At 41.9% G+C, this 25120-nt stretch overlaps 1 protein-coding gene across 2 annotated transcripts in view; it reads left to right on the top strand.

The window, feature by feature from the left end:
• ABCC4 (ATP binding cassette subfamily C member 4 (PEL blood group)) overlaps positions 1–25120 on the top strand; it is a 192512-nt gene that overhangs the window by 135006 nt on the left and 32386 nt on the right. For both annotated transcript variants that reach the window (XM_084844745.1, XM_084844744.1), the window contains 5 exons: positions 281–472; positions 5444–5599; positions 19354–19443; positions 19690–19862; positions 23911–24016. In XM_084844745.1, the coding sequence (XP_084700871.1) occupies positions 281–472; positions 5444–5599; positions 19354–19443; positions 19690–19862; positions 23911–24016 (717 nt within the window). The remainder of the gene's footprint in view (positions 1–280; positions 473–5443; positions 5600–19353; positions 19444–19689; positions 19863–23910; positions 24017–25120) is intronic.

The following is a 25120-nucleotide window of genomic DNA, read 5'->3' as shown; positions in this document are numbered from 1 at the left end:
TGTTATATTGTGGTTTTAAGCTTTCATGTTTTATATTGTTTTATGTTGTACTCTGTGGTTTTAATTTTTGTGAACCGCCCAGAGAGTTTTGGCTATTGGGTGGTATAGAAGAGAAATAAGTAAGTAAGTGAGTCATTCAGGTTGAAAGAAGGTGGAGTTTTTATGAATCCAACCCTGGTGATCAGAAAATTCATTCTCAACTAACTAACTTTTGTAATTGCAGACAGGATTGTTGATTTCATTAAGTATATATGAATCAGAGTGTGTTGCTGTTTTCCAGATGATCTCCGTAGAACGAGTAGTGGAATACACAGATCTTGAAAAGGAGGCACCTTGGGAGTCAAACAAGCGTCCACCCCTGGAGTGGCCAAGTGAAGGTGTTATAGCATTTGAAAATGTGAACTTTACTTACAGCATAGATGGTCCTTTGGTGCTAAGACATTTATCTGCTTTAATCAAGTCAAAAGAGAAGGTACGTCTTTGGCATTTTTACTTCTGTATCATAGAACTAAAATGGGTTCCTATCAATATAATCCAGGTTATATTCCCTGGATTAAAACTATAAGTTATATTCTCCTTCTTTCACGGGGAGCAATTGCATAAGTCTTGCAGAATTAAATAACCTTACATATATTTCCACTTGTCTTCTGTCCCAGTGTATCACTTACAGTGGTTGTAGGAACAGTAAGCCCTGGAGGTAATGTAGACTTGGAATCTTTGAAACTCACTCAGCCAATGGCCAACCTCCAGTGACCCATAGAAATCTGGCAGTCCTGGAAACAATCCCCCCGTTCCATTGCCTTGGTTGAGCTGCTATGATGCTTTTGGTCTAGGGAAGAGATTAAAGAATGGATAAGTAAAGTTTGGTACAATTAATCAAATTATCTGAGTCTGTCAGATTATGAATTGGAAGGCAGCAAAAACAGAGATTCAAGGACAAGTGGCACCCCTTTATTGACTTTTGGCAGGTTGGTCAAAATATTAATATTAATTGTTTTGTCATAGGGCAGTATCCAACACTGCTGTTCTTGTTTATGTAACTGACATAGACCTAGCGTAAGCGACCTCCAGCGCTACGCCAATAGCATAAACTCGTGCGATGGATTTTCCTAGAAAGCCCGTTGCACGAGCTTATGCTATAGGTGTCGTGCTAGAGGTTGCTTATGCTAGCACTGTGTTAATTGCATAAACAGAAGTGTTGGATACTGTTCATAATCTGATTTTTCATCAAAATCTGATTAATCAGATGATAGAACAATACATTTTTAAATGTTTGATACAAATATGTAATAGAGAGTTCATTGAATATGGGAAATTTTCTCTGACATACATACTATTTTTATGCCTGTATATATATATATATATATATATATATATATATATATGACATATGTAGACAATTGTGGAGTATGATAGGTGATATTTATTATTGTTAGGGTTGATTTATGCATATTTATGCATATAAAGATATACAAGACAGGAAGGAGAAGAGACTATGAACTATTGGTGGAAAGATGAGCAGAGAAACAAGAAGGCAGTATTATTGCAGCTGTGGTTACAGGTTGAGAATGTGAGCGGTATGTGTAGATGATGGGTGGGTGGATGAATGAATGAAAGGGTTATTTGTATGTGAATAAATGGCATGCATGACTGAATGAATGGGTAATGTACACAGACATTGGCTTGTATCCAAAGATGTCCATGCAGAAAGCACTTCTATACACGTGTGGAGTAGCAGGGCGGGTAATTTTGCTGTTGGGCTGGTCTGGATGGCCTCTGATCTTCAGGGGCATTGTGTGGAGTGGTGTATGAAACTGCCACTGGAAGGGGAAAGCTGGAAAGGCCCTATGTGTCAATGGAAATAACCTTTTGTTTTACTGGCTCCATGCCACAGCATTGCAAGAAAATTTTTACCAGTTTTCTCTTGTGGTATTATATATAGGGCCAGTTCACACGATTACAACAAGCCATGGTTGCATGTTGTGAGCTGCGGCGTGTGCTGGGCATGATTTGCACAATCACCACCTGACTGTGGCTTATCGTGTCGTCCAAACCCGGGCAGCATAGCTTGCTGAAAGGTTAAACAATCCTCAAATAATGCCACAAGAGCCCATGGGTTATTTGAGGATTGTTTAACCCTCCAACAAGCCATTCCCCCAGGTTTGAATGACACAATAAGCCGTGGCCAGGCAGTGATTTTGCAAATCATGTGCCGTGGCTCACAACAAGCCACCATGGACAGACAAGGAGCAGTGGGTTTTTACATCAAGAGCATAGAGAAGTATAGATTAGATTTAAAAGTGGTTCAGTAATTGTATTGGCTGCATGGGGAGCTTATAGATTCCCATTCATGGGAAATATTCAAAAGCAGGTTGCTCAAGCATCTGATGATGGGGATTTTTAGGATTAGGATATCCTTTTTTAGGATTGTGGATTAGACTAGATGTCCCATTGGGCACCTTCTGTGATGGGGATTCTTTTGTTTCTGACATGCTTTCTCATCCCCCTTAATTCCCAATTGATTTCTGAAAGAATAATTTTCCAAACTAAAAAAATCCAGCCTGTCTTTTATTGCAGAGAGGTGATTACATGGGAAAAAGATGGATGGGAGTTGAAGCTCTTGAGGTTTTATACAGTGTGTCTGTTTATCTTTTTCATACTTCTATGTGCCTTTGGGCCCTCTCTCTTGCAGTGGTAATAAGCCATTCTAATAGCGGATAAGGAGATTTACATTTCATGGCAAGAAACAAACAAAATAAAAGATGAGAAATAAGAGGGAGGATATGTTGCTTAGACAGTAGCTCAGTGCTGCCTGCTGCTGCTGCTTCTTTTGGTTTCTTTGGTTTTCTTTTACTTCACTCTTTTTTTCATCTTTTCTGATGTAGCGCTGTTGGCTTTGCCATCATAAAGTAGAGTTGCATGCTGTTAAGCATTTCCTAAGTCTCAATAGAGGAATGTTTTAGTAGTTCATCTTGTTGTTGCTGTTGTTTGGCGCTATATTGTATGGATTGTGTTCTATGCTCACTTGCATTTACTCTGAAGCCTTCTCTGTGACCTATATTAGAATGATAGGGGAGGGGGAGAGATTCTTGTTCTCAACTTGTCTAAGGTCCTGTTTGGACTAGAAAGTGAAATGTTTTTAGAAAAGATGTAAATGGGATAATTCATTTCGCAGCACTGTTACCATTCTACCTAGGCAAAATAGATATATGTAAATTGAAGATAATATTTTCTCTCTCTACTAAGGAGCTCATATCTTTTGTTTTGTAAATGCCACCCCCACCCCACCCCCACTTGAGCTTTGCTGCACCGGGAAAGTAATTTAAGGCCACAGTCCTAGACACTCAAGTCCCATTGAACTAGATGGCTCTTCTGAGTAGACCTGTATAGTGTTGTGCTTCTCTGTATCTTCTCTCCTCTTCTTTTGTAAATGTAACCTTATTGTGCAGAAGAAACAGGGCCCATAGTTTAGTAATCCTGGCCTTAGTTCTTCAGGTAGACATACATGGGTTTTCTTACAGTCAGACTGATAGACATGCTTCCTGTTAGAATATTGGCAGGAAAGGTAGGTTGAACAAATAATCTGTTTATTAATCCTTCTAAAGCATATGATGTTTAAATAAAGCCAAAATTACTTGCACTGCCCTAAATTCCCTGTTGCTGTTAAATAATAAACCATCTTCTGACATGCTCAGTGTGTTCCTTTTCATTGGATGCCAGCTTGAAAGAAGACCATCTGACAATGAACAGAGCAGCTGCATTTTTATTTTAAGTATCAATTTTTATAAAGTGCTTTTATGCTGCTAATGTACTACTGTACATCAATGACATCAGAGGAAACACTTGAACTCTTTTGTTCTTATACCAAACTCTGCATTGTTGGTTTTCTTTTCTTTTTTACTTCCCAGCTTTTTCATTCTTTCCTTCTGATGGAAGTCACTTTCTAGGAGATCCTCTTTCAGAAATCATAGCACCTCCTCATTTCTATTCTGTTTAAAATCTAAGCTGGAAGAAATTAGTTTTTTTTTTTTAAATTATACATTTAAATATTTGCTTTGCTCTGCAGCAAGAAAAATGAAAGAACAGCAAAATAATGGTTTTAAATAGGTTTTCACCTCACAGGGTAGAGCAGATCCTACAATCAGATATATTCATGATCTCCAGATTTTGGGTGTTCACCTCCACTTGTTGAGAAGAAGCATGGGGAAGGATGCATAAGGGGTTGAGACCTGTTTGATTTCTCTCAGGAAACACTCCCAGGGTCAAAATAAATGTTTGAACAGCCTCATAAGAGTGCTGTTTTGCATCTATGTATTTCTAAACACTTCTGATTAGAAGGAAGCAATCCCTGTGCACTGACCCAGCATACAAACTTCCTCTGAAGGCAAATAATTCTGTTGCATTGTAACTGGATCAGGAATGGTTGATGATCCAGCAATACCCAATGCAGAGAGGAGGGCAAAATAACTTGGCCCAAGTGGATGCTAATAAGGGTGCCAGGTCTGAGCAGTAACAACAGACAGCCTTGGGTTGGAGAGTAGGGATGCTTGACGAATTTCTTCTTTGTGAATTCCAGTATGAACTGATCTGATCCACACCTCCCAGGTTAATGTGTGAGTTGGAATGTAGTCTTCCTTCGGATTTCACACTTCTCCGAATTTTGTGATAGCAGTTCTCTGCTCAAATACATACCAATGTGTATATAAAAATGGTTTGAACTGTCCTAATGGGAACTTGAGCTCACAGAGTTTCTCCCCCCCCCCCCGCCCTCGTGCTCTCTCTCTCTCTCTCTCATATATGACATACAGTAGTCTCAGTAGTCCTTGGCCAATACTTTTTAGTCTCTATTTCCCATTTTTATAATGGAAAATAAACCCCAGTGACCTACCCATGAGACTTGTTCTGAGGATAGATGAGAGGAAGGAAATGTTATTCCTATCCCAAAGAAAATGTTAATAATGTTTTATAAGCCACCCCATCCCCGAAGGGTTGGGATAGGCAATGATACATTTAGAAACAAATATAAAATAGCATTAAAATTTAAGATCAATTTAAACAGCGGAGACAAGACAGTTATGCCTTAAGGGAGAGGGTAGAAATCTTAATAAATGAAATAGAATGCCAGCTTCTTAGATGTTATTAAGGGAAAGCTTTTGTCTTATCCATTTCACACATGGAGAAACAGAGGCTGAAATCTTTGGGCCTGCCTGACAATGGCTTTATATCACTCAAGTGTTTTGAGGTCTTAGTGTTACAAGATGTTTTAAAAACAATGTTTATTTATAGTGACCTTCTTTTGTTGCCTTATGTTCTAGTAACTGGCTTGTAAATCTCGCCCAACAAGAACTAAAATACACAAGTTAATTATGACCAGCACGTTAAAAAATGTTTTGTTCATTGAAGCTAGCTTGACTGGTGTGTTGTGTTTTTCTTCTTCTTTCAGGTTGGAATTGTGGGAAGGACAGGAGCTGGAAAAAGCTCTCTAATAGCTGCTCTTTTCCGGTTGGCTGAGCCCCAAGGAAGAATTTGGATTGATAAGTATTTGACATCAGAGCTAGGACTTCATGACTTGAGGAAGAAAATTTCAATCATACCTCAGGTATGGTCTACTTTGTGTATCAGTGCATTTAGAGGTCCAGCACTCTCCGTAAACCTTAAGGTTGTAATGTTTTCTTTATCTTTATTCTGCACTCTGTTGGTAGCCTTCCAGGAATCTCTTACAGCATTGTGCTGTTTTTCGTCTTCATTTTTTGCGTTTATTAATCCTCTCTGAACGTTGACTGAAAATGAAGTTAAATTATTATGACTATTTTAAGAGTTTTGTTATCTGTGTGTCTGTCATGCCCAAACAGCTTTATTTCTATAATTAGTTAGAATGAATTTAGTTTGCAGGCTAAGGTAATGTATTCTGCAGGAAGGACATAGGTGTTAGATTGGGAACTATAGCATCATACAGAGGTATGTGCATGTACACATTCACACAATATTATGTATATACGCATGCGCGCACACGCACACTAAACGCCTGCAATTGCTGTGATGCTTCCTTCCCCCTTCCAAGTCACAGACTGGATACATGCCTGTTCCCATGTATCCCAGCATCCTGATTTTCACTGAGGAGACACCCTTTGTGTAAAACTGATCACCATGTAATTTGAGTGATTTTAATCATGTCAACAAAGCCCTTCTTTTTGGATGGCTTTGGCACCTGATCCACATGATTTGGAGCTAAAATCACCTGAACCACATGATTCCCCAACCTGGTGCCCTTCAGATATCTTAGACTTCACTTCCCATTAACCCCAGGCAGTATGACCAATGGTCAAGAATGCTGGGAGTTGTAGTCTAGAACATCTGGAAGGACCCAGATCGGGGATGGCTGGATTAGGCACTCGTGCAGTTTGTGTTTTCTGCAACACTCACACTGCAAGTATAATGTATGAATACGGTCTTAAATTGCTGTGATGTGGCAGAATATTTATAAACACTGTATCTGCTCATGTAAAAGATTCGAAACTGAGTCCCATATTCATATTACATCACTGAGTTCCATTTCTTTCTGTTCTTTTTGTATTAAGGAATAGATCCCCATGTACCAAATGCATGTAGCTTGGTGAATGATGTGCATACATTTCAATTGCTGCTTTTCTCAGAAAAGTACATGAAAGCTGGGGCCTAGTCCTTTCCCAAGTACTATTTCCAGTTTGCATAAATATATGTAAAATGTTTATTTTACGTATGTATTTATTTGTTACGTTTATATCCCCCTTTTTCATCCAAGGAGGCCAAGGTGGCTTGCATGATTCTCTTCCTCCATTTTATCCTCAGAGCAGCCCTGTGAAGTAGGTTAGCCTGAGAGTCAGTAACTGGTCCAAAGTCATTCAGGGAGCTTCATGGCTGAGTGAAGGCTAGAACCTCAGTCTCCCAAGTCCCAGTTCAGCACTCTAACCACTACATCATACTGGCTCCTAAACAGGTTCCAGGAACGATTTATTTGGGCAAGAAGAAGAAAAAGCACACAGATTCCATTTGCATCATGGCTCCCTAGTCCATCAGTTCCAGAACCTGTTTTCAGTGTGAAAGCTCAAACTAGGAGCGTATGAGGTAGTAATAAAGAAGAGTCTGTGTGTATGAGCATGTCCAATCATTTTCTTCCAGTATTGACTATCCAAAGCTTCTCACATCTAGGGTGGGAAGAGGGACTCCAGCCTGAGGGTGTGTCTCATTTTAGAAAGTAAGTGCTGAACAAGGGAGAAGATAGCTTGGTTACAGTTGGCAGGAAGACTAGAGCTCAGGGTACACACTGGGCTCTGCGCAGCAGGGAACTGAGGAAAGGAAAAATGGGGGTGGGGGGATGTGTGAGGAAAGAGGGAGTCAAAGTGGTGACTGTGGGGAGTCACCACTAAGCTGTATGCTAAGAGCAGGAAGAGTTGCAGAGGGGGAAAGGGCTAGGAAGAGCTGGGCTTTGGGTCAGAGTGTTTGTGTCCATGGGCATACTCATAAAATTCACCATCATGTGATGATTTTTGTAATGCGACCACACTTATGAAGCATGAATACAACAATTTGATGGATTAGTAGCTGCATTCCCTCTAAAAAAAAATGAATTGCACCAACTCCTTACGACTTCATCACTTGGTTGCTTATGTTTGTTGCTTTTTATACCTGCTGTGACACAAACTGAGCCCTCAGAACCTGCATGTCAGATTAACTTTTATGATGTGTGGTTGTATACTGCATACTGATCCATACATAAGTTGTGGTGGGAATGTGGGGGCAGTAGTTACCTTTTATGTAGGGGTTCTTTCTTTTTTGCCATTGTATTTTTTTTAACTACCATGGTAAAAAGTTTAGCAAGCGGAATGGCTCTCTAAAAGCCCTCTTTGGCTTATCCTCCTTCCCCCCTCTGTTCAAAGAATAGAAAGCACAAAAAGAGGTAGGTATGCTATTACTAGCAAATAAATACAATTGGATTGCAGCCTAATGCAGCCTCCCTCTTTGTTTCTGGACACTGAAGGCTTCATTAATGCACAGTAGTGCTACTGAGTGAAGTTGGTGACCTTTTTGTATCTAAAGAGGACTTTACATGGGCTTAAATTCTTCTGCCTTTGTGTTTGCACAATGTTCTTTTCTCTTGAAAATGGACGATGATCAGTTCATTCAGTGGCTGCAGGGTCCTGAAAGCCCTTTTCCAGGCTATTTCAGGTGGGAGTTGCATTGTAAAATACCAATCCCTGTTCAGGAAAAAAGATACACATTAAAGCAGTATGATATTCTTTGAAGCTTATTCTGCTTTCCAGCCTTGGAAATATTTATTGTTGCATACATTATTGATGCACATGCTTCCTGTTATGGCAATACAGTTAGTTTGACAAAATAAAAAGTATTTTAACCTTTATCTTGCCAGTTGTAACTAAGTTCTAGTCAAATCCCTGGGGGCAGTTCAGATGTCTAAAAGCTAGTGGGTACAATTACTTTGCAGGTGAAAAGACGCTCCCCCCCCCCCGCTCCAATTTTCTGGAGTGTAGAAAGATAGGTAGCTGTTACATGTTTGGACTTTAATAATACTGATGAGGCTATCCATGTGGTCAGGAAGTATCTTGCCATAAATTAATTAATACAATATTGTGTGTGTTAAAAGTAGCTGCACAGTATGAGTCTACATTCAGGTGCACCCTGTATGTTCAAGCTCTCCCTCCTACTCTCTCCTGCATGAATTCTTGTCATCTCTTTCCTTTCTAGCATTAGCCACAGAATGGTGTTACATATGTGCCACCATACTGTGGTGGTGTTACTGATGCTGACTGCTGTTGGCTTGAAACCAGTGTTCGAAGCTAGTTTGTAAAACCATGGTTAAATGTAACCATGGTTATCTGTAACTGTTGTACAGGCATAATGCTAGACTGCAGTTAATGCTATGAAGAGAAGGGAAAGGATTTGTGTAAGTGGGAGTAGGATGCAGAGTGTGGATCTGCAGGACACTCCCACTGTCAATACCATTGGTATAGTGATGACAATTCACTCCACATGCCCACTGAAAGCTTCTCATTTTTTAAAAAACATACACCTACAACACCATGGTTCAGTGATGGAAAAACATTACATGACCATGGGGCTTTGTGGTTTTGGGTGTTTTAAATAAATAAATTTTCAGTAGCAATGTGAGTGAAGTATCATCAATATGCCAATGATATTTCATTCTGCTTTGTGCTTTCATCTGATCTGGGTGATGCAATGGAGGTGCTAAACAAGTGCTGAGATTTGGTAATGGGCTGGGTGAGAGGTAATAAACTAAAGCTCAATCAAGGCAGAGGTGCTGTCAGTGGGTGGTTCAACTGACCATGTAGATGGTGTTCAACCTGTTGTAGATTCACAGCATAGGGGTCCTGTTAGATCTGATTTTTCCTCTGGGTGCCCAAATGAACTCTGTGGCACAAAATGCCTTCTACCAGCTTTGCCTGGTATACCATTTGCAGCCCCTCCTAGTGAGAAATAGCCCTGCCATAGTTTATGCTCTGGTAGGTTAGATGCAGTACATTATACATGGGGCTGCCTTTGAATACTATTCAGAAACTTCACTTGGTTCAGAATGTGGCAGTCAGGTTGTGAACTTGAACTTTCTGAATATATGTTGCCAGTGCTGAAATATCTGCTTTGGCTCCCGGTTTGTTTCCAAGCACAAACCAAAATGCTAAACATCTTGGGACTTGGCTATCTGAAGGGCAGCCTGCCCATTTCATCATGCCCATTTCCTGGCGCTATTGACCAGGTTCAGGTGATTCACTGTGGCTCATTGTGGGTTATAACTCATGACGAGCTGTGGCACCTGTGGGTGCCAAGTTTCATATAAGCCACTGCTTGGGAATTGTCGTGTTGTACAAACCCTAAAACAGACCATGGGTTATGCAAGGCTTGTTCAGTCCTCACATAACTCAAGCTTTCTAGGTTCGCACAACATAGCAACCCCTGAGCAAGGGTTGCATATTCAAAATGGTGAGTGCATGCACACCGAAGCCTCACTGTGGGTTAAATAACCCATGGTGGGCTGTCGTGTTGTGTAAACAGTCCTATTGTCAGAGTCTTTGCTGTGCATGCACCACCTCCAGCTGATAGCTAGGTGGCAACTGGAGAGAAGGTATTTTTGTGGTGACTCCCTGTTTGTAGAATTCTCTCCTCAGAAACATTAATTTGGTGATTCCCCCCCCCTTGGGGGTCTCTAGATAAGACTCTCCCACCCTCACCCAGCATTTGATGTTCACAAATTCCCTGTTTTAGCATGGCTGCTATTTGTTTTTACATTGATGTAGGTTTTTTATGCTATTGGTGTTTTGCTTAGGTTTTTATTGTTCTTGTAAATCATATTGTAGATTATTTTTAAAGTCAGGTGGGTGTAAACCTTTTAAATTTTGGTTTTATGTTTATTTTATACTGTAGTTTTAAACTTTTCTGTTATATTTTGTCAGGTTGTGTTTTATGGTGTTAATGGTTGTGAACTGCCCAGAGAACTTCAGCTGTTGGACAGTAAAGCAATGTAATAAAGAAATAACTAAAACAAAAGTGATCTGTCAAACTGAAGTTGTTCCCAAAAATATATAGTATATGGAAAGCCTTTTCCACCTCCCATCTACCAACAACTCCTCTATAGATACTAGACTTTAAGCAGCCATAATGGTGCAAATCACCTTTCATATGGTGTAAAGTAAAACTTCTTTGCATGCTACTTTAGCTTGATATGTGCATGTGTGATCATTCATATTTGGAAAGATAATGCCTTTTTATACTCCTTCATGCACTTCTAATTACCATGAATGCACGGAGGGAATCATGGAGACTATGTTACCCCTAACCACCTAGCTTAACCCCACAATATTATTATCAATAATTTATAGCACTTCGAAAGCCTTTTTATGTTCTTGCTGGTCTTTCCTGCTACACCAACAACATATACTGTTATCATTTCTGTTCTACAAATGGGAGACTGGCATGACTCCTGAATCCCTGGCTGATAGGAGACTTGAATCCTAGACTCCTCTATTAAAGAGCTATATTATATCCACTGGCATCATATCAACAAAGCACAGCAGCAGGGCCAGTGAAAAAGGTGGCAACCACACCCCCCAAACTCCTGTGGCAGCACACTGCTGTGGAAGACTGATAACAGTAAACACAGGGCCAGTTCGCATGTCATGCTAAGCCATCCCATGTTACTCCCGACAGACAACAGGGCATGGCTTCTCCCCGCCCCCCAGTCCTCCAGCCTGCTCCCTGTGCATATCCCAGTGTCCTTTGTGTGGCAACCTGTCTTGTATCCTCGTTCACTATACCCCTTTCAACACTTCCCTGAGTCCTGATGAAATCCAAAAATAGGTGTTGGTCCCCCCCCGCCCCCCCATCATGGCTCCTTTCAGGAGAAATTACTGCTGGGGTTCATGCTCGTTGCTTCCCTTCACTGCTAGCTGCTGCTGCCATTCTCTCTCATCCTGTCAGTGCCCTCACCTCCTGCTCCAAGCCTTTAATTTTGTGCAGATCTCCCCTCTGTTTATTTCCTAGCTTTTAAATTTGTGCAAATCTCCCCAGAAGTTTTTTTTTTTTAACTTTAGAAGGCAACTGAATGGGATGGGGAGAGTTGAGGAGGTCTGTATAAATTCACTGATGTGCACTAGACCCAGCAGCAATTGTCCCTAAAAGGAGCTATGATTGGGAGGGGGAGGGGATAACTCCCATTTGTCAACATCATCAGGACTCAGGGAAGTGTCAAAAGTGGGGAGGACACTGAGAAATGTCAGTTCAAGGCGTAACAGTGAGAGGATAACATTGCCAATGGGTGCTTCTTTTTGAAGCAATAATTTATCTTGCCCTTTTTTCTTTTTTTGTGCTTCTGAATCACACAAATGCAGTTAGTATTTTTCCCCCCAGTCCTTCATGTATGCAGATTAGCCTATGTGCAGTCTTGCCTTGTCAGTTTCTAGTGCTGTGCTGAAAATTTCTCCCACATTTTTTGACCATTCTCATTCAATTTGATGGAAGAGAAATTACTTTCAAAAAGAAATTCAGTGGTAAAGACATTTTGGAGCAATTCTCATGTGTTAGGTTTGGATTTCTTAGGCTTACCTTACTTAGGAGGTGGCCAAACAGTGAGCGCAAGTGTCCTGTTTTTCATTCTACAATCATCTCTCTGGTCACCTGTGGCCTCCTTACCTTCTTACACTTCAATGAAAGCTCAGTTTAAGGCACCATGAGGTAATTCCTCCCAAAGGGCTTTTTCAGATCAGGACATGCAGGCAGCCTTGGAGACTAGCTGTGATTAGGTAAACTCAAAAACACCACAAAAATGCATTATAAAACATCCTGAATGAGGCAGAACAATGGAAGCCTCTTCCATGTGGGGAAAAAAACTTCCAGGAAATTGGAGGACAGATTTTGGCAGAGCACTAATGCCACCTCATCCCTGGAGCTGGACACAACACTGCCCCCAACTGCATTGCGGTGGATGCAAATTGAGGGCCAGCCTGCCAAGACGTTTAATACTGTTGCAGCATGAAAAAAACCCAACCCCTTACTAAAAAAGAAAGAAGCTGTGCTACAAGCCCTGCCGATGGGGAGCCCTACCTGTAAGAAACAGCTGAGAACCTCTCCTCCTCCTGGACAGATTTGGTGAAATTGTCTCTCAAATGTCTCTGCTCAGATGTAAGGTAGAGAATCTCAAGAGGCTACTTGCGCACAGCTCCTAGTACCTTACCTACCGCACTTCAGCACTTCCCTTGACAGCTGTAACATACAAGGAAATTGACAAGGCAAGATGACATTAGGGATGGGGGAGAATTTCTCCCCGAAACTTCGGGGGGCCGAGTGCCAACGTGTACGGCCCCCCGAAGTAGTTTCGGGGAGAAATTCTCTGCACCCCCCCCGCCCCCCGCACTCCACCCCCGGGACGGGACTTACCTTTCCCGAATGTCCCTCCCAGCGACGGGTCCCGGCGGCGGTTCGTCAGGTCTTCAACAGGGGCAGAGGTGGCAGCCGGTCTTTCGACCGGCTGCCGCTGCCGCCATTCCAAGAAAAGTAAAAAAAAACAACGCCCCCGTGATAGGCTACGTGACGATTAACGTAGCCTATCACGGCTAGATTTGCAAAGTCAGCCGTGATAGGCTACGTAAATCATCACGTAGCCTATCACGGGTGACTTAAAAAAAAAAAAAGCGCGTATGGCTAATGGCGGCCCCCATAGGGAGCCGCCATTCGCGTTCCTTATTTGGTCGCTGTAGTCTACGTAAAGATTACATAGACTACAGCGACCAAATAAGGAACGTGAATGGCGGCTCCCTATGGGGACCGCCATTTGTGTACGCGCTTTTTTTTTTTTTAAAGTCACCTGTGATAGGCTACGTGACGATTAACGTAGCCTATCACGGCTGACTTTGCTGATCTAGCCGTGATAGGCTATGTTAATCGTCACGTAGCCTATCACGGGGGCGTTTTTTTTTTTAACTTTTTATTTCGCGGCCGGGCGAGGCGCCTCCTCCCTGGCCTGAATTTCGGCTGGGCGAGGCGGGAAGCCTCCCCCCCGGCCTGAATTTCGGCCGGGCGAGGAGGGAAGCCTCCCCCCCCAGCCTGAACTTCGGGGGGAGCAGCGAAGCGCCTCCCCCCCACTGCGAAGCAAGCTGCGAGACCAGGTAAGTGGCTTTCGTGCACCCTTAGATTACATATAGTGGACAGGTGAATCTCTGCTCTTGAGCACTTGTGAAAGACCGGGGAGGGGGGCTACAATCCCATTTGCATACTTCAGAAGCACCGGGGGTGGGGGAAGTGGTAAAGTAAGTGCTCCAAAAAGGGGTAGTGATCAGAGCAGGGAGGGGTCAGGCAAGGAAGCAGGGAGGCTGGAGGCAGCTTTGGCAAGATTGTGAGGAGCTGCATGGGCTTCTTTGCCACTCTTGCCAGGTGGCTCTGAAACTGTCTTTCAGGGGAGCAAATCCATCCTGTTTTCTGTGGTTTTGAATCATGATTCGGCAGCAAAGCTTGGCAGTTTGGACATCGCAGCAGACATGATTAGCACAAGTGCATAAAAGCAGAGGGAGATAGAAGTATAAGAGTCTTGGGGTTGCGCCTGATCACCAAGCCATGCTTTAGCATTTAATGGCTGAATTGAACTTTGAGCTGTTGGCTCTACACTTTACAGGTTGTTTCTGAGGTAACCATCTGCCCATTGAAATAACACTTCTTAAACTACTAATTGGTTCTTTGGACATGATTGTATGAAGCTTGTATTAGTCTCCATCAGCCTTTTGATGCAGCATTATCTGTTTCCCTGACTATAATTTACAATTATTTACAAGTTTGGCTTATTAATTTCCTCTCATGAAACAGGCAATTTTAATATAACAATCTGGATCAGAAATGGTAATTAAAATTATCCTTATCTACTGTTGCAGTACATGTGTGCTGTTATAATTTTATAACAGTTACAAAGATTTTATGAATTCAAATTTCCCATGTTGCTGACCTATAAAAATAGATTGAAATGAGAAATCACATCAACAATAATTTCAATTTGCATGCAATAGCATAATATGAGAAGTATTGTTTAAAAAAGGGGACTCTTGATCAACAGGTTTTGTAATTAAAATTACACTGGTGGAATTATTATTTTTAATTGAAAAATCTATTTCATAGATTTGTGTTTAAAAAGAAAATACAAACCTATATTATACTGTGTATTTATTTTGTCTTTGTTGATTTTAAAGTACCTTTATAACTTGGCAGAAGAGGCTTGGAAATATTTTATCCCAAAAGCTTTGGATGCGCTTTGTAACTTGGCTTAGTCTACCAGCCCATTAAAATGAAAATAGCTACATGGTTGTAATCTTGTTGGCACTTAATCACTGTACTATACACTTTCTCTAGTTTAATAAACTTCCAGTTTGAATTATTATAAAGACAGAGATTATCAAAGACACATGGGAGAGTTGAATACTTCCAGGCTACATTGGACTATTATACTAAAGCTGCAATGGGTACTTCTGAGTGAGCCATTCAGAAGAAGCTGGAGTCTTCTTTTCAGAACTAGCGCACCCACCTGCAGGCCAAATGGCATGTTGCAGCACTTTGGCCTTATGAGCAGTATCTAACCATGTCATTTCACAAAAACAAATAGCGCTAGCAGAGCTTCTCTGAATCCGTTGCACAAGCAGTTTCACATTACACTTGAAAAATCCGTTATGCAACCAGTTGTGCAACCTCTTGCACATCCTGGTGCATTACATTTGCACATCCTGGTGTGCAACTGCCTGCACAGCCAATTGCAGAAGTGTAATGCACACCCAGTTGCACAACATGCATCCAGGTGGTCGAGTCCACCGAGCTTGTGGCGGCTTGGCCCCCTAGCTTCCAACTCACTTGTCCACGAGCCGGCCCAACTCGACCTGTATGAGTTGGGCAAGCTTGCGGACTTCCACCACTGGCACTGTCATGCACAAATCCCTCGTGCTTTCTTTCCTGATGCTGACACCGGCAAGGAGAGTGCAAGGGGTTTGTGCACAGCGGTGGTGGTGCCCACAGTGGTGGGTGGCGATGGCAGGAGTCCCCCCCCCCTGCCACTGCTGCCACCATGTGCCAACCCCTCACAGTCTCCTTTCCAACACCAGCAAGGAGAGTGCTGGGGAGCAGGCTGGATTTCCCCATGCTGGATAACCAATCCTTATGCACAATTGGTTGAACAACAGGTTGTGCAAATGTAATGCAGAACACGTAGGGAAAAACCACTACACCATTCAGGTATGACCTAAATCATATCCCTTATGAATATACAGTCGAGGTGACAAATAGATTTAAGGGATTAGACCTGATAGACAGAGTGCTTGAGGAACTATGGATGGAGGTCCGTAATATTATTCAGGAGGCAGCAACTCAATCCATCCCAAAGAAAAAGAAATGCAAGAAAGCAAAGTGGCTGTCTGAGGAGGCTTTACAAGTAGCTGAGGAAAGAAGGGAAGCAAAAAGCAAGGGAGAAAGGGGAAGATGTACCCAACTGAATGCAGAGTTCCAGAGAATAGCAAGGAGAGACAAGAAGGCCTTCTTAAATGAACAATGCAAAGAAATCGAGGAAAACAATAGAATGGGAAAGACTAGAGATCTCTTCAAGAAAATCGGAGATCTCAAGGGAAAGTTTTGTGCAAAGACGGGCATGATAAAGGACAAAGAAGGCAGGGACCTAACAGAAGCAGATGAGATTAAGAAGAGGTGGAAAGAATACACAGAAGAGCTATATAGGAAAGATGTTAATGTCCCTGATAGCCATGATAGTGTGGTCACTGAACTTGAGCCGGACATCTTCGCGAGTGAAGTCAAGTGGGCCTTAGGAAGCATTACTAACAACCAAGCTAGCGGAGATGACAGTATTCCAGCTGAGCTATTTAAAATCCTGAAAGATGATGCTGTTAAAGTGTTGCACTCAATATGCCAACACATTTGGAACACTCAACAATGGCCACAAGACTGGGAAAGGTCAGTTTACATTCCAATACCAAAGAAGGGCAATGCCAAAGAGTGTTTAAACTACCGTACAGTTGCACTCATTTCACATGCCAGCAAGGTTATGCTCAAAATCCTACCAGCTAGGCTTCAGCAGCATGTGAACCGAGAACTAGCAGAAGTACAAGCTGGGTTTCGAATAGGGATGGGGGAGAATTTCTCCCCGAGACTTCGGGGGGCCGAGTGCCAACACATTCGGTCCTCCGAAGGTTGTTCGGGGAGAAATTCTCCACCCCCCGCCCCCCCCCCTGGGATGGGACTTACCTTTCACGAATGTCCCTCCCGGCGGCGGGTCCCGGCGGCGGTTCGGCAGGTCTTCGTCAGGGGCGGGGGCGGCAGCCGGTTTTTCGACCGGCTGCCGCCGCCGCCATTACAAGAAAAGTAAAAAAAAAAAAAACGCCCCTGTGATAGGCTACGTAAAGATTAACGTATGGCTGTAAGAGCTGGAAGGCTGAGCGCCAAAGAATCGATGCTTTCAAAACGTGGTGCTGGAGAAGACTCTTACGAGTTCCCTGGACTGCAAGGAGGTCAAATCAGTCCATCCTAAAGGAAATCAACCCTGACTGTTCATTGGAAGGACAGATACTGAAGCTGAAGCGCATATATTTTGGCCACTTAATGCGAAGAGAAAAGTCACTGGAAAAGACCCTGATGCTGGCAAAGACTGAAGGCAAAAGGAGAAGGGGACGGCAGAGGATGAGATGGGTAGATAGCATTACCGATGCAATGAACATGAACTTGAGCACACTCGCAGAGAGAGCGGAGGACAGGAAGGCCTGGCGTGCTATGGTCCGTGGGGTCACGAAGAGTCAGACACGACTTAACGACTGAACAACAACACAACAATGCAGAACAGGTTGCACAAGTGTAATGAACAGGGTGTGCAGCTGCACTTGTGCAAGTATAACTTCTGTTGGATTCTCCCCTTGCTTATAGTTCACAACCTAGTTCCCGCTAATGCATTGTGATTCGCGCTACCCGAAGGACACAGTTGGATACTTCCCACTTAATACTGCTTAATTTTTCTATCTTAAATAGCAGCCCCTGTCAAGATTGGGATCACGGGAAAGGTTGTTGGAACTCTTTACTTCTGTACCTGAATCCTGACAAATATCCACTCCACCTGCTGGAGAGGTGGGGAAATTGTTTTAACTATGCTTAGTAAATGAAAAGTGTCAAAAAGGTCAACTTCTGCCATCTTTATGTCATACATATCATAGCATGGCTTCTCTGTGGATAGTGCATTATCATGGCATTTTGTGTTGGAAGGGAAACTGAATTTTCATCAGGATCATGGCAGAAGGACAAAGGGTTAAAAAAACACACACCTTAATCCCCTCCCCCTATGGCTGCTATTTAAGGGTGGTGGGAATGAAGTATGTGCAGCCAAATTATTTTTTAAAATATAATATGTAATTTGGCCCTTCAGTTGCTGTAAAAATAGGTAGACCGTGGCCCTGATCCTGCTAAAGTTAGTCAAGACTGAGGTGCAGCGTAAGAATAAGCACACTTTCTAGAGAATAAGCCCCCTGTTCACAGTGGGACTTATTTCCAGGTAAACATGCACAGGTATTTCCAGGTAAACATGCAACATTGACCAAGTTAGTTATTATGACTTTCAACAGAACTTAGTCTTGCCTAAAACTAAATTTCAGTAGATTAGAGCCTCCATCAGGCTCCAGTCAGGCCACATTTCATGCTGGTTTTGCCATCCAGTGAAACTAGACAAACAGTTATCTCCATCCATAGTGATGAATGCTGTTTGCTGACATGGGCAGGCAGGGGTTTTCCTCGCCACAGGGAAGGAAGTAGGTTAGCCCAGTTGCTGAGAGAATGGAGCAATTGCTTAGGAATGATACTAGGGGGACAAGCATGCATGTAAGAGTGGCATAGTATGTAGGAATGGAGTGCATCATAAGTTCTTGGTTGACTTCGGAATTAGTTATTTTAAATATATAGTTGGGTTGCATTAAAACTTTCATAATGCAAACCTAAGGAACCAATGTGCTTTTTAGATCTTTTAAGACGTTTGGTGGTGTTTCTTTGAGTGATAGAGGTAAAAGGTCTTTCTGAAACTTCCTTTTAAAAATCTTATTGCTGCTATGTAATTCTTTCTTCTCATCCTAACAAGATCTGATCAAGCTGCACTTCACAGAGGCCAAGGGTAGGGGCCTTGTGGGCTAATATTGTCCTGTAGGCTCTTCCCCTCAGCTGACAATGCCAGCGTGAGTACGCTGGTGGAGGCCCCACCTCATCTCTTCTCTCTCTCTCTCTCTCTCTCTCTATATATATATATATATATATATACACACACACACACACACACACACACACACACGTCTCCCCCATGCCTAGGCAAGCCAGGTGCAGGGGAAGGTATTTGTTGTTAAAAGTGGCCGCTGATTTTAGGCGAAGCAGCTTTGGGCGGGGAAGACTTGTAACATGAAATTGATGGAGGGAGGCTGCTTAGGTCTTGCCTCTTACCACATTTCCTCCCATAGGATGCCAGATGCATCTTTGGAAGGTTAACACATGTTTGGTTCCACCATGGGGGTGGGAGTGATTTGGGAAGGGGGAAATGGTGAGCAGGAAAAGGTTACGTGCTCCCTGCCACTTCTTTGCTGCATATTTACTGACAACACTAGTTTGCCTTGAAGCAGGCGTCATTGGGGTTATATGTGCTTTTGTTAAACATGGTTCTGTCCTAAGTAGCTTTTCAGGCATCTGGGAGTCATTTTTATCAAAGCTAGGTGTGTTGTAATTTTTGTATCTGGGCTATCAAGGCTAGTTGGGCAGAAATATTTTAAATGGCCATTCATTGTGTTTTAGGAGCCAGTTTTGTTTACTGGAACTATGAGGAAAAACTTGGATCCTTTCAATGAATATAGAGATGAAGAGCTATGGAATTCTTTGGAAGAGGTAATATTTCAAAACTGCAGTTCTTTTAAAAAATATATATGCACGCTGAAGAACTATGTTCCTAATGTTCGTACCTATTAAATTAGCCCCATCCTGATCACTTATTTTGTGAGCATCATCTTCTTTTATAGATGGAATAGACTGAAATGATGATTATATTCAGAAATTAAATATGAAGTGGAAGATGAATATTGTGTCTTTTTAGAAGCAGTTTACTTACAATTGGGCATGTTGATATGTCTGCAGGTCCAGCTAAAGGAGGCTATTGAAGAGCTACCTGACAAACTAGAAACACAACTTGCAGAATCTGGATCTAATTTTAGTGTTGGCCAGAGACAGCTGGTGTGCCTGGCCAGGGCTATTCTAAAGAAGAATAAAATATTGATTATTGATGAAGCAACAGCTAATGTGGATCCAAGGTAAACCTGAGGTTCAGATAATCTACCTACAGTGTTATTTCATATCTTTCACCAAACCACCCTCAGCACCATTGGTCATTTACAAAGGGCTATTTGTGAACATAATGGAGTAAATGACTGGGTTCATACATAACAAACTATGGTTTAGTCTTAGGCTCATGTGTTCTACCCTCCCCTTTCCTCTGGCTCAGCCACAGGAAGAGGACTTGAAGCTTAACTTTTGATTTAGGGAAACAAGGCAGGGCTAGAAACCATGGTTTGAACTTGGCTTGTTTCCTAAAACCGTAGTTAAGACTACATGAAGTTTGCCTGGGTTTTCACATAATGACAAACTGCTCACAAGCCCAAGGCTCATTCACATAATGCTAAACCATAGCTAACTTACTATTGTATCTGAATGGAGCCCATGAGTAAGCTTAAAATTTTCTGTGCTCTCTTGTGGTGTTTTACTGTTCATTTAAAAAAATGATCAAAGAACTAGATAAAGCCAAATATCATAGGTAATTTTCACTTGTTCTCAAACCAAAATAGAAGCTTCTCTTTTATTCATTTTCTCTCATTTCTTTTCAAATACTTGTAAAAAAAGACAATATAATTTTAAGATGTAGTTTTCCCATCTTTCCAGATGCACAAATTAATCATTTCATAGAATCATGATTCATTTTAGCAACATCCTTGTGAGAGCATTTGTTGTCTTAGTGAAGGTTGAGAGAAAGGGTTTTATACACTCTTGAGTGTGTGTGTGTGTGTGTGTGTGTGTGAGAGAGAGAGAGAGAGAGAGAGAGACAGCGACAGAGAGAGATTTAAAAAAAACTATTATAGAAAAATTGCATTCCTTTAATAATCATTATTGGCTAACACTTTGCTTACAGCAAGAAGTGTTGGTATCTGCGGCTTTTATTAGGCTAATGGAACTATCTTCTCCAGTTTAACACACTGGGAGTATTTTTTAAAATAAATATATTATGCATTCAAGCAATCTTGCCTAACCCGAGCACTGCAATATATATTGCAGTAACACAGTTGTTTACTAGTGTAGAGTGTCGGGCATGGCAGTGCAAATTGTAAAAGATGCTGGGGTGGCAATTTGACTTTCTTATTGGTTTGCTTCATCCCTGACATTTAAATCTTTTTTTCTCCTCCCCCTTAGAATCTACTATGCACCTGTAACGGCATCATTTTATAAGTGTTATAATAAGTTAGTGTAGAATGCCACAGTTGTGAACTAACCACAGAGAGGGCACATTATGACATGTTTGACATAAAGATGGATGGAAATTGGCCTTTTTGAAGCTCTTGATTTACTAACCATGGTTAAGATAGTTAAATCTGCTTGCAAGCTGGGAAATAGATCTTGCTGGTATCTCCCTATATGCCTTCTCTGGGATGTGGGCTTTGTTTGGCAAGCTAAACTGTGGGTTCACATCATAGTTTGCAGCCAGTACTTAACAATGGTTTAGGTATTCAGACATAAAATTTATTTATTCATTTCATTTCATTTCAATACTACCGAATAGCTGAAGCTCTTAGTCATGGTTTGTTTTCCTTAGCAGTGGTTAGGTATTATGTCTGCCCAGGGCCTTTCTGTTCTAGGCTGCCTTTACATTAAAGAAAAAACCCGCATTGTGGAGCCTTTCTGCATTTACAGTGGCGACCACATTATTGCTGAGAGAGGAAGCTTTTAATTTTCTAAATTTTCTTAAAGTTCTATGGAACTTTTAATTTTCAAAGTTCCATAGAACTCAATGAAACAGCGCCATCTAGTGGCTGTTTTAATATCACAACATCCCAACTTAAATCGATAGCTCATTATTTCTGGATCTTTTTGAGATGGAATAATTAGGAAATACCTCTGGATGTGCTCTGGAGGTTCGTAACATCATCTAAAGGGCCCTCAAACGTCTGTGAGTGATCAATCTCAATAAAAGCTCAGTGTCAAGGAGCCCCTAGTAATAAATGGGTGTTTCAGATGCTGTTCATCTCACCCAAAGCCTTATCACTACTTTGGCCATATCTGAGTTAAGGGTGTGTGTGTGTGTGTGTGTGTGTGTGTGTGTGTAATGCCTGATCCTTCTTGGGGTGTTTTCCAGAATGCTTTTGGGAGGAATACCAGTCCATAATCACGTTCAGTTAGCTGGAGATATATATATATTTCCCTTACCAACTTCTTTTTAAAAAAAGATTAATTCTTGCTTTACTATGGTCTTTGAATTTTAGTGAGAAATTTTTATTTGTTGGGGAGAAATCCTGCTGATAAAACAGAACAGTAATTTTGAAGCTTTGTAAAGTTCTTCAATTAGAAATAAAAATAAGGAAGAAGAAAATATTTTTAAGTAGCTCATGTTCTGCTTATATGTGAATCCTGGGGTTTCCCATCCCCAGATTACTGGCATGAGCCTTGCCACTTCAGGCTCCTCCTTCCCTCCCACAGCAAGGTAGCTACCATTTTATATATATTCATGTTAAAGCCCCAGTTATATGTGTGTGGGGATATTCTGCAAGTTTGGGGACTGGCGAATTCTAAGAATGTTCTGCATTAGTGGTCTTACCTTTAACAGCGAGGTAGCTGCAGATTTTTTTCTTATTTTCTTTTTACACACACATACACAGAGAGAGAGAGAGAGAGAGAGAGAGAGTCCTTGGAATTTGCTTGCTTCCTGAAGATTAATCCCAAACTTAACCTGAAATTTCTTAAAATAATTAGTACACACATTCACAGTCTCTCTCTGTCTCTACCTCCCTCTGTCTCCAAGTACTTCACTTCCAAACTCCTAGAAGACAGGGAGGAGACGGGAGGAGCGGCTATGATTAGCATCGGCTTGTTTCTCCACCATGCAGCATTAATGACAGCTGTGACCTTCCTCCCTCCCAGACCAAAAGGCTTTAACTCTGGTAGCTTTGTTCAATTTACCTGGACAAATGCATTGAGGCTGGCTGGACAGAACCTCTGTGCAGCATAGTGGTATAGAGACAGAGAAGATCATTCCAGTCAGCCAGGGTACCTTCTTCTGAATGGAGCCCTCTTCTGGAGGCAGCATTGAAGACTGTTTTGTCTGCCTCCCCAGCCCCCTCTGGAAAGGAGGGAGAGGCAGCCAGCAGTATGCCTTCAGAGTAGGGGATCTTTGCTATGAAGGCAGCACATGTAGTTGTATTCCTCTTCCTTGCAAGATGGGATTGGCGGTGGGGGGAGAGAGAACCATGTCCCCTTTTTCCAGAATTACAGAGCAACTGAATGCACACATGACTTGTTCAGGCCTGTTCATCTGGTAGGTGGAATGGGGAGACTGGTTTCATATTTAAAGGAGGTTGAACCTAGAACAGAGAGCAAGCATTGCACCCAGCAAGGGTGAAGATGAGTTGTGAGATTGCAAAGCGTATGGGAACTACCCTCTAAACTGTCCAGCTGTCTCTTTGCTGAAACAAACCCTAATGTTTTTTGTAAGCTATATTACTCATGAGCTTAAAAAAAAGAGAGAGAAGAAAATATTTCCACACTATCTCAAAAAAAAGCCTAAACAGGTGGTAAAGAAAGGGACATACCATTCGATGCAACCCTGTGTGTGTAGGTACAGTTTGTTCAATCTGTACACTACGTAATTAGAGCATATGTATTGCACAGTCCATTGCTTGTGCTATACAGACATGATATTTAATATAAGGATGTCAGATTCGTTGAGGGAGGGACAGGCCCCAGAAGGGACAATCCTAAACCTCCTCCATATATAGAAAACAACTGTCTGCAAAGAGCTAAAGATTCTAGAGCTTTCATATATGCTTCATTGAACTGAACTAAAAAATTGCGATGTATTTTATTTTCTCTTTGTAAGCCAGTTTGGAGACTACTTGTAGAAAAGTGGAGTAGAAGTAATAAAATTAACTGGAACTGAACATCAGGTCTAAAAGGCAAGGATGTGCCCTACTACCACTGCCTATAAAAATTGTTAACTTCATTCTATGGCGGTAAATGTAGAAAAGAAAATTTCATGGAAGGTGGATCTATATCCTAGCTGCACAGTCCCTTTACGTCTGCATATGCTGTTTATTTCAGAACGGATGAGCTGATTCAAAAGACAATCCGTGAAAAGTTCGCCCAGTGTACAGTATTGACTATTGCACACAGACTGAACACCATCATCGACAGTGACAGGATTATGGTGAGCAACATGTTAGAATGCCTTATCCTAGAGCTGGGGACTGTCAGTGCTTTGTAATTTAAGTTTGGAAAAGAGCAGCTTTAGTCTTACTGAACACAAATGTCCAGAAACGATGTCCATATACAAAGACAACATTAAACAGGAGCATCAGATGATTTTTCTCCAGTGGTGGGTCCAGCTTCCTTCAGTGTTACAGTGTAAATGGCAGACAGGCATGTATGCCAGCAAACGTGAAGCAAATTTAGTCATTGGCTTTCTTGGCTTCCATGCTTCAGGTGGGCTGTCCTCTTTTTTTCTTTTTCTTTTTACTGTTCTCTACCCCCTGAAATCAGAATCAATTTAAAAAGAGTTGTAAAACTGCTGTGGGGACAAGAGAAGTGAGGTTTGTGTCTTCAGACTCCGGCTGAATAGTGCTGCGCAGAGTTGGATTCTGCTGCAAAATGTGTCTCCCCCCCCCCCCCCAGCTCAATCCTGAAGAGAAAGCAGTTTGTACAGAACAGGGTGAGTGTGCTTCCAGAGTAGCACCACTGTTGAAATGATATTATATCCATACACAACTTATTCCAGCTAAGGTTGTTAGTAGTGGCTCCCGATTCCAAGATGCTTTCATATGGTTCTGAAAGACCCTTCCTAAGTTCAGTTCCTGGTGCCTCTGCTTTAAAAGGATCTCAAGTAGCAGGACTGGGAATGAAGTAAAAGTAAATGATGCTAGGTAGGTAGAGCAATGGTCAAGGGGCTTTCTTTGTTCATATGGCAGCCCCAATGGTGGTTACAGCATTATCCTATTCATCAGAGGCTCACAAATACATTCCCAGCCTTGTTAATCCACTTTACCCTTATTTGTTTCCCTTCTTTTCCTCTTGTTCCCAAATTTGCCTTTTTTAAAGCTCATCTTCAGTCCAGTATACTGCTGTATCCCTTCCAGCCACTCCAGACTGATAGATTGCTCTGCTCCAGCCTTCCCCAACCTGGTGCCATCCAGATGCATTAGACTACAACTCCCATTATCCCCAGCAACACCCATTATCTCCAGCAGCAATTTTGGTTGGGAATGTTGGGAGTTGGTCCAAGGTATCTGGAGGGCACTGGGTTGGGGAAGGCTGC

The sequence above is a fragment of the Heloderma suspectum genome, chromosome 3 (genome assembly GCF_057233095.1).
Source record: "Heloderma suspectum isolate Gila_16-S chromosome 3, 16-S_ref, whole genome shotgun sequence".
Lineage (NCBI taxonomy): Eukaryota > Metazoa > Chordata > Lepidosauria > Squamata > Helodermatidae > Heloderma > Heloderma suspectum.
Note: the sequence above shows the minus strand (reverse complement) of the source record. Positions and strands in the feature narration are given on the sequence as shown.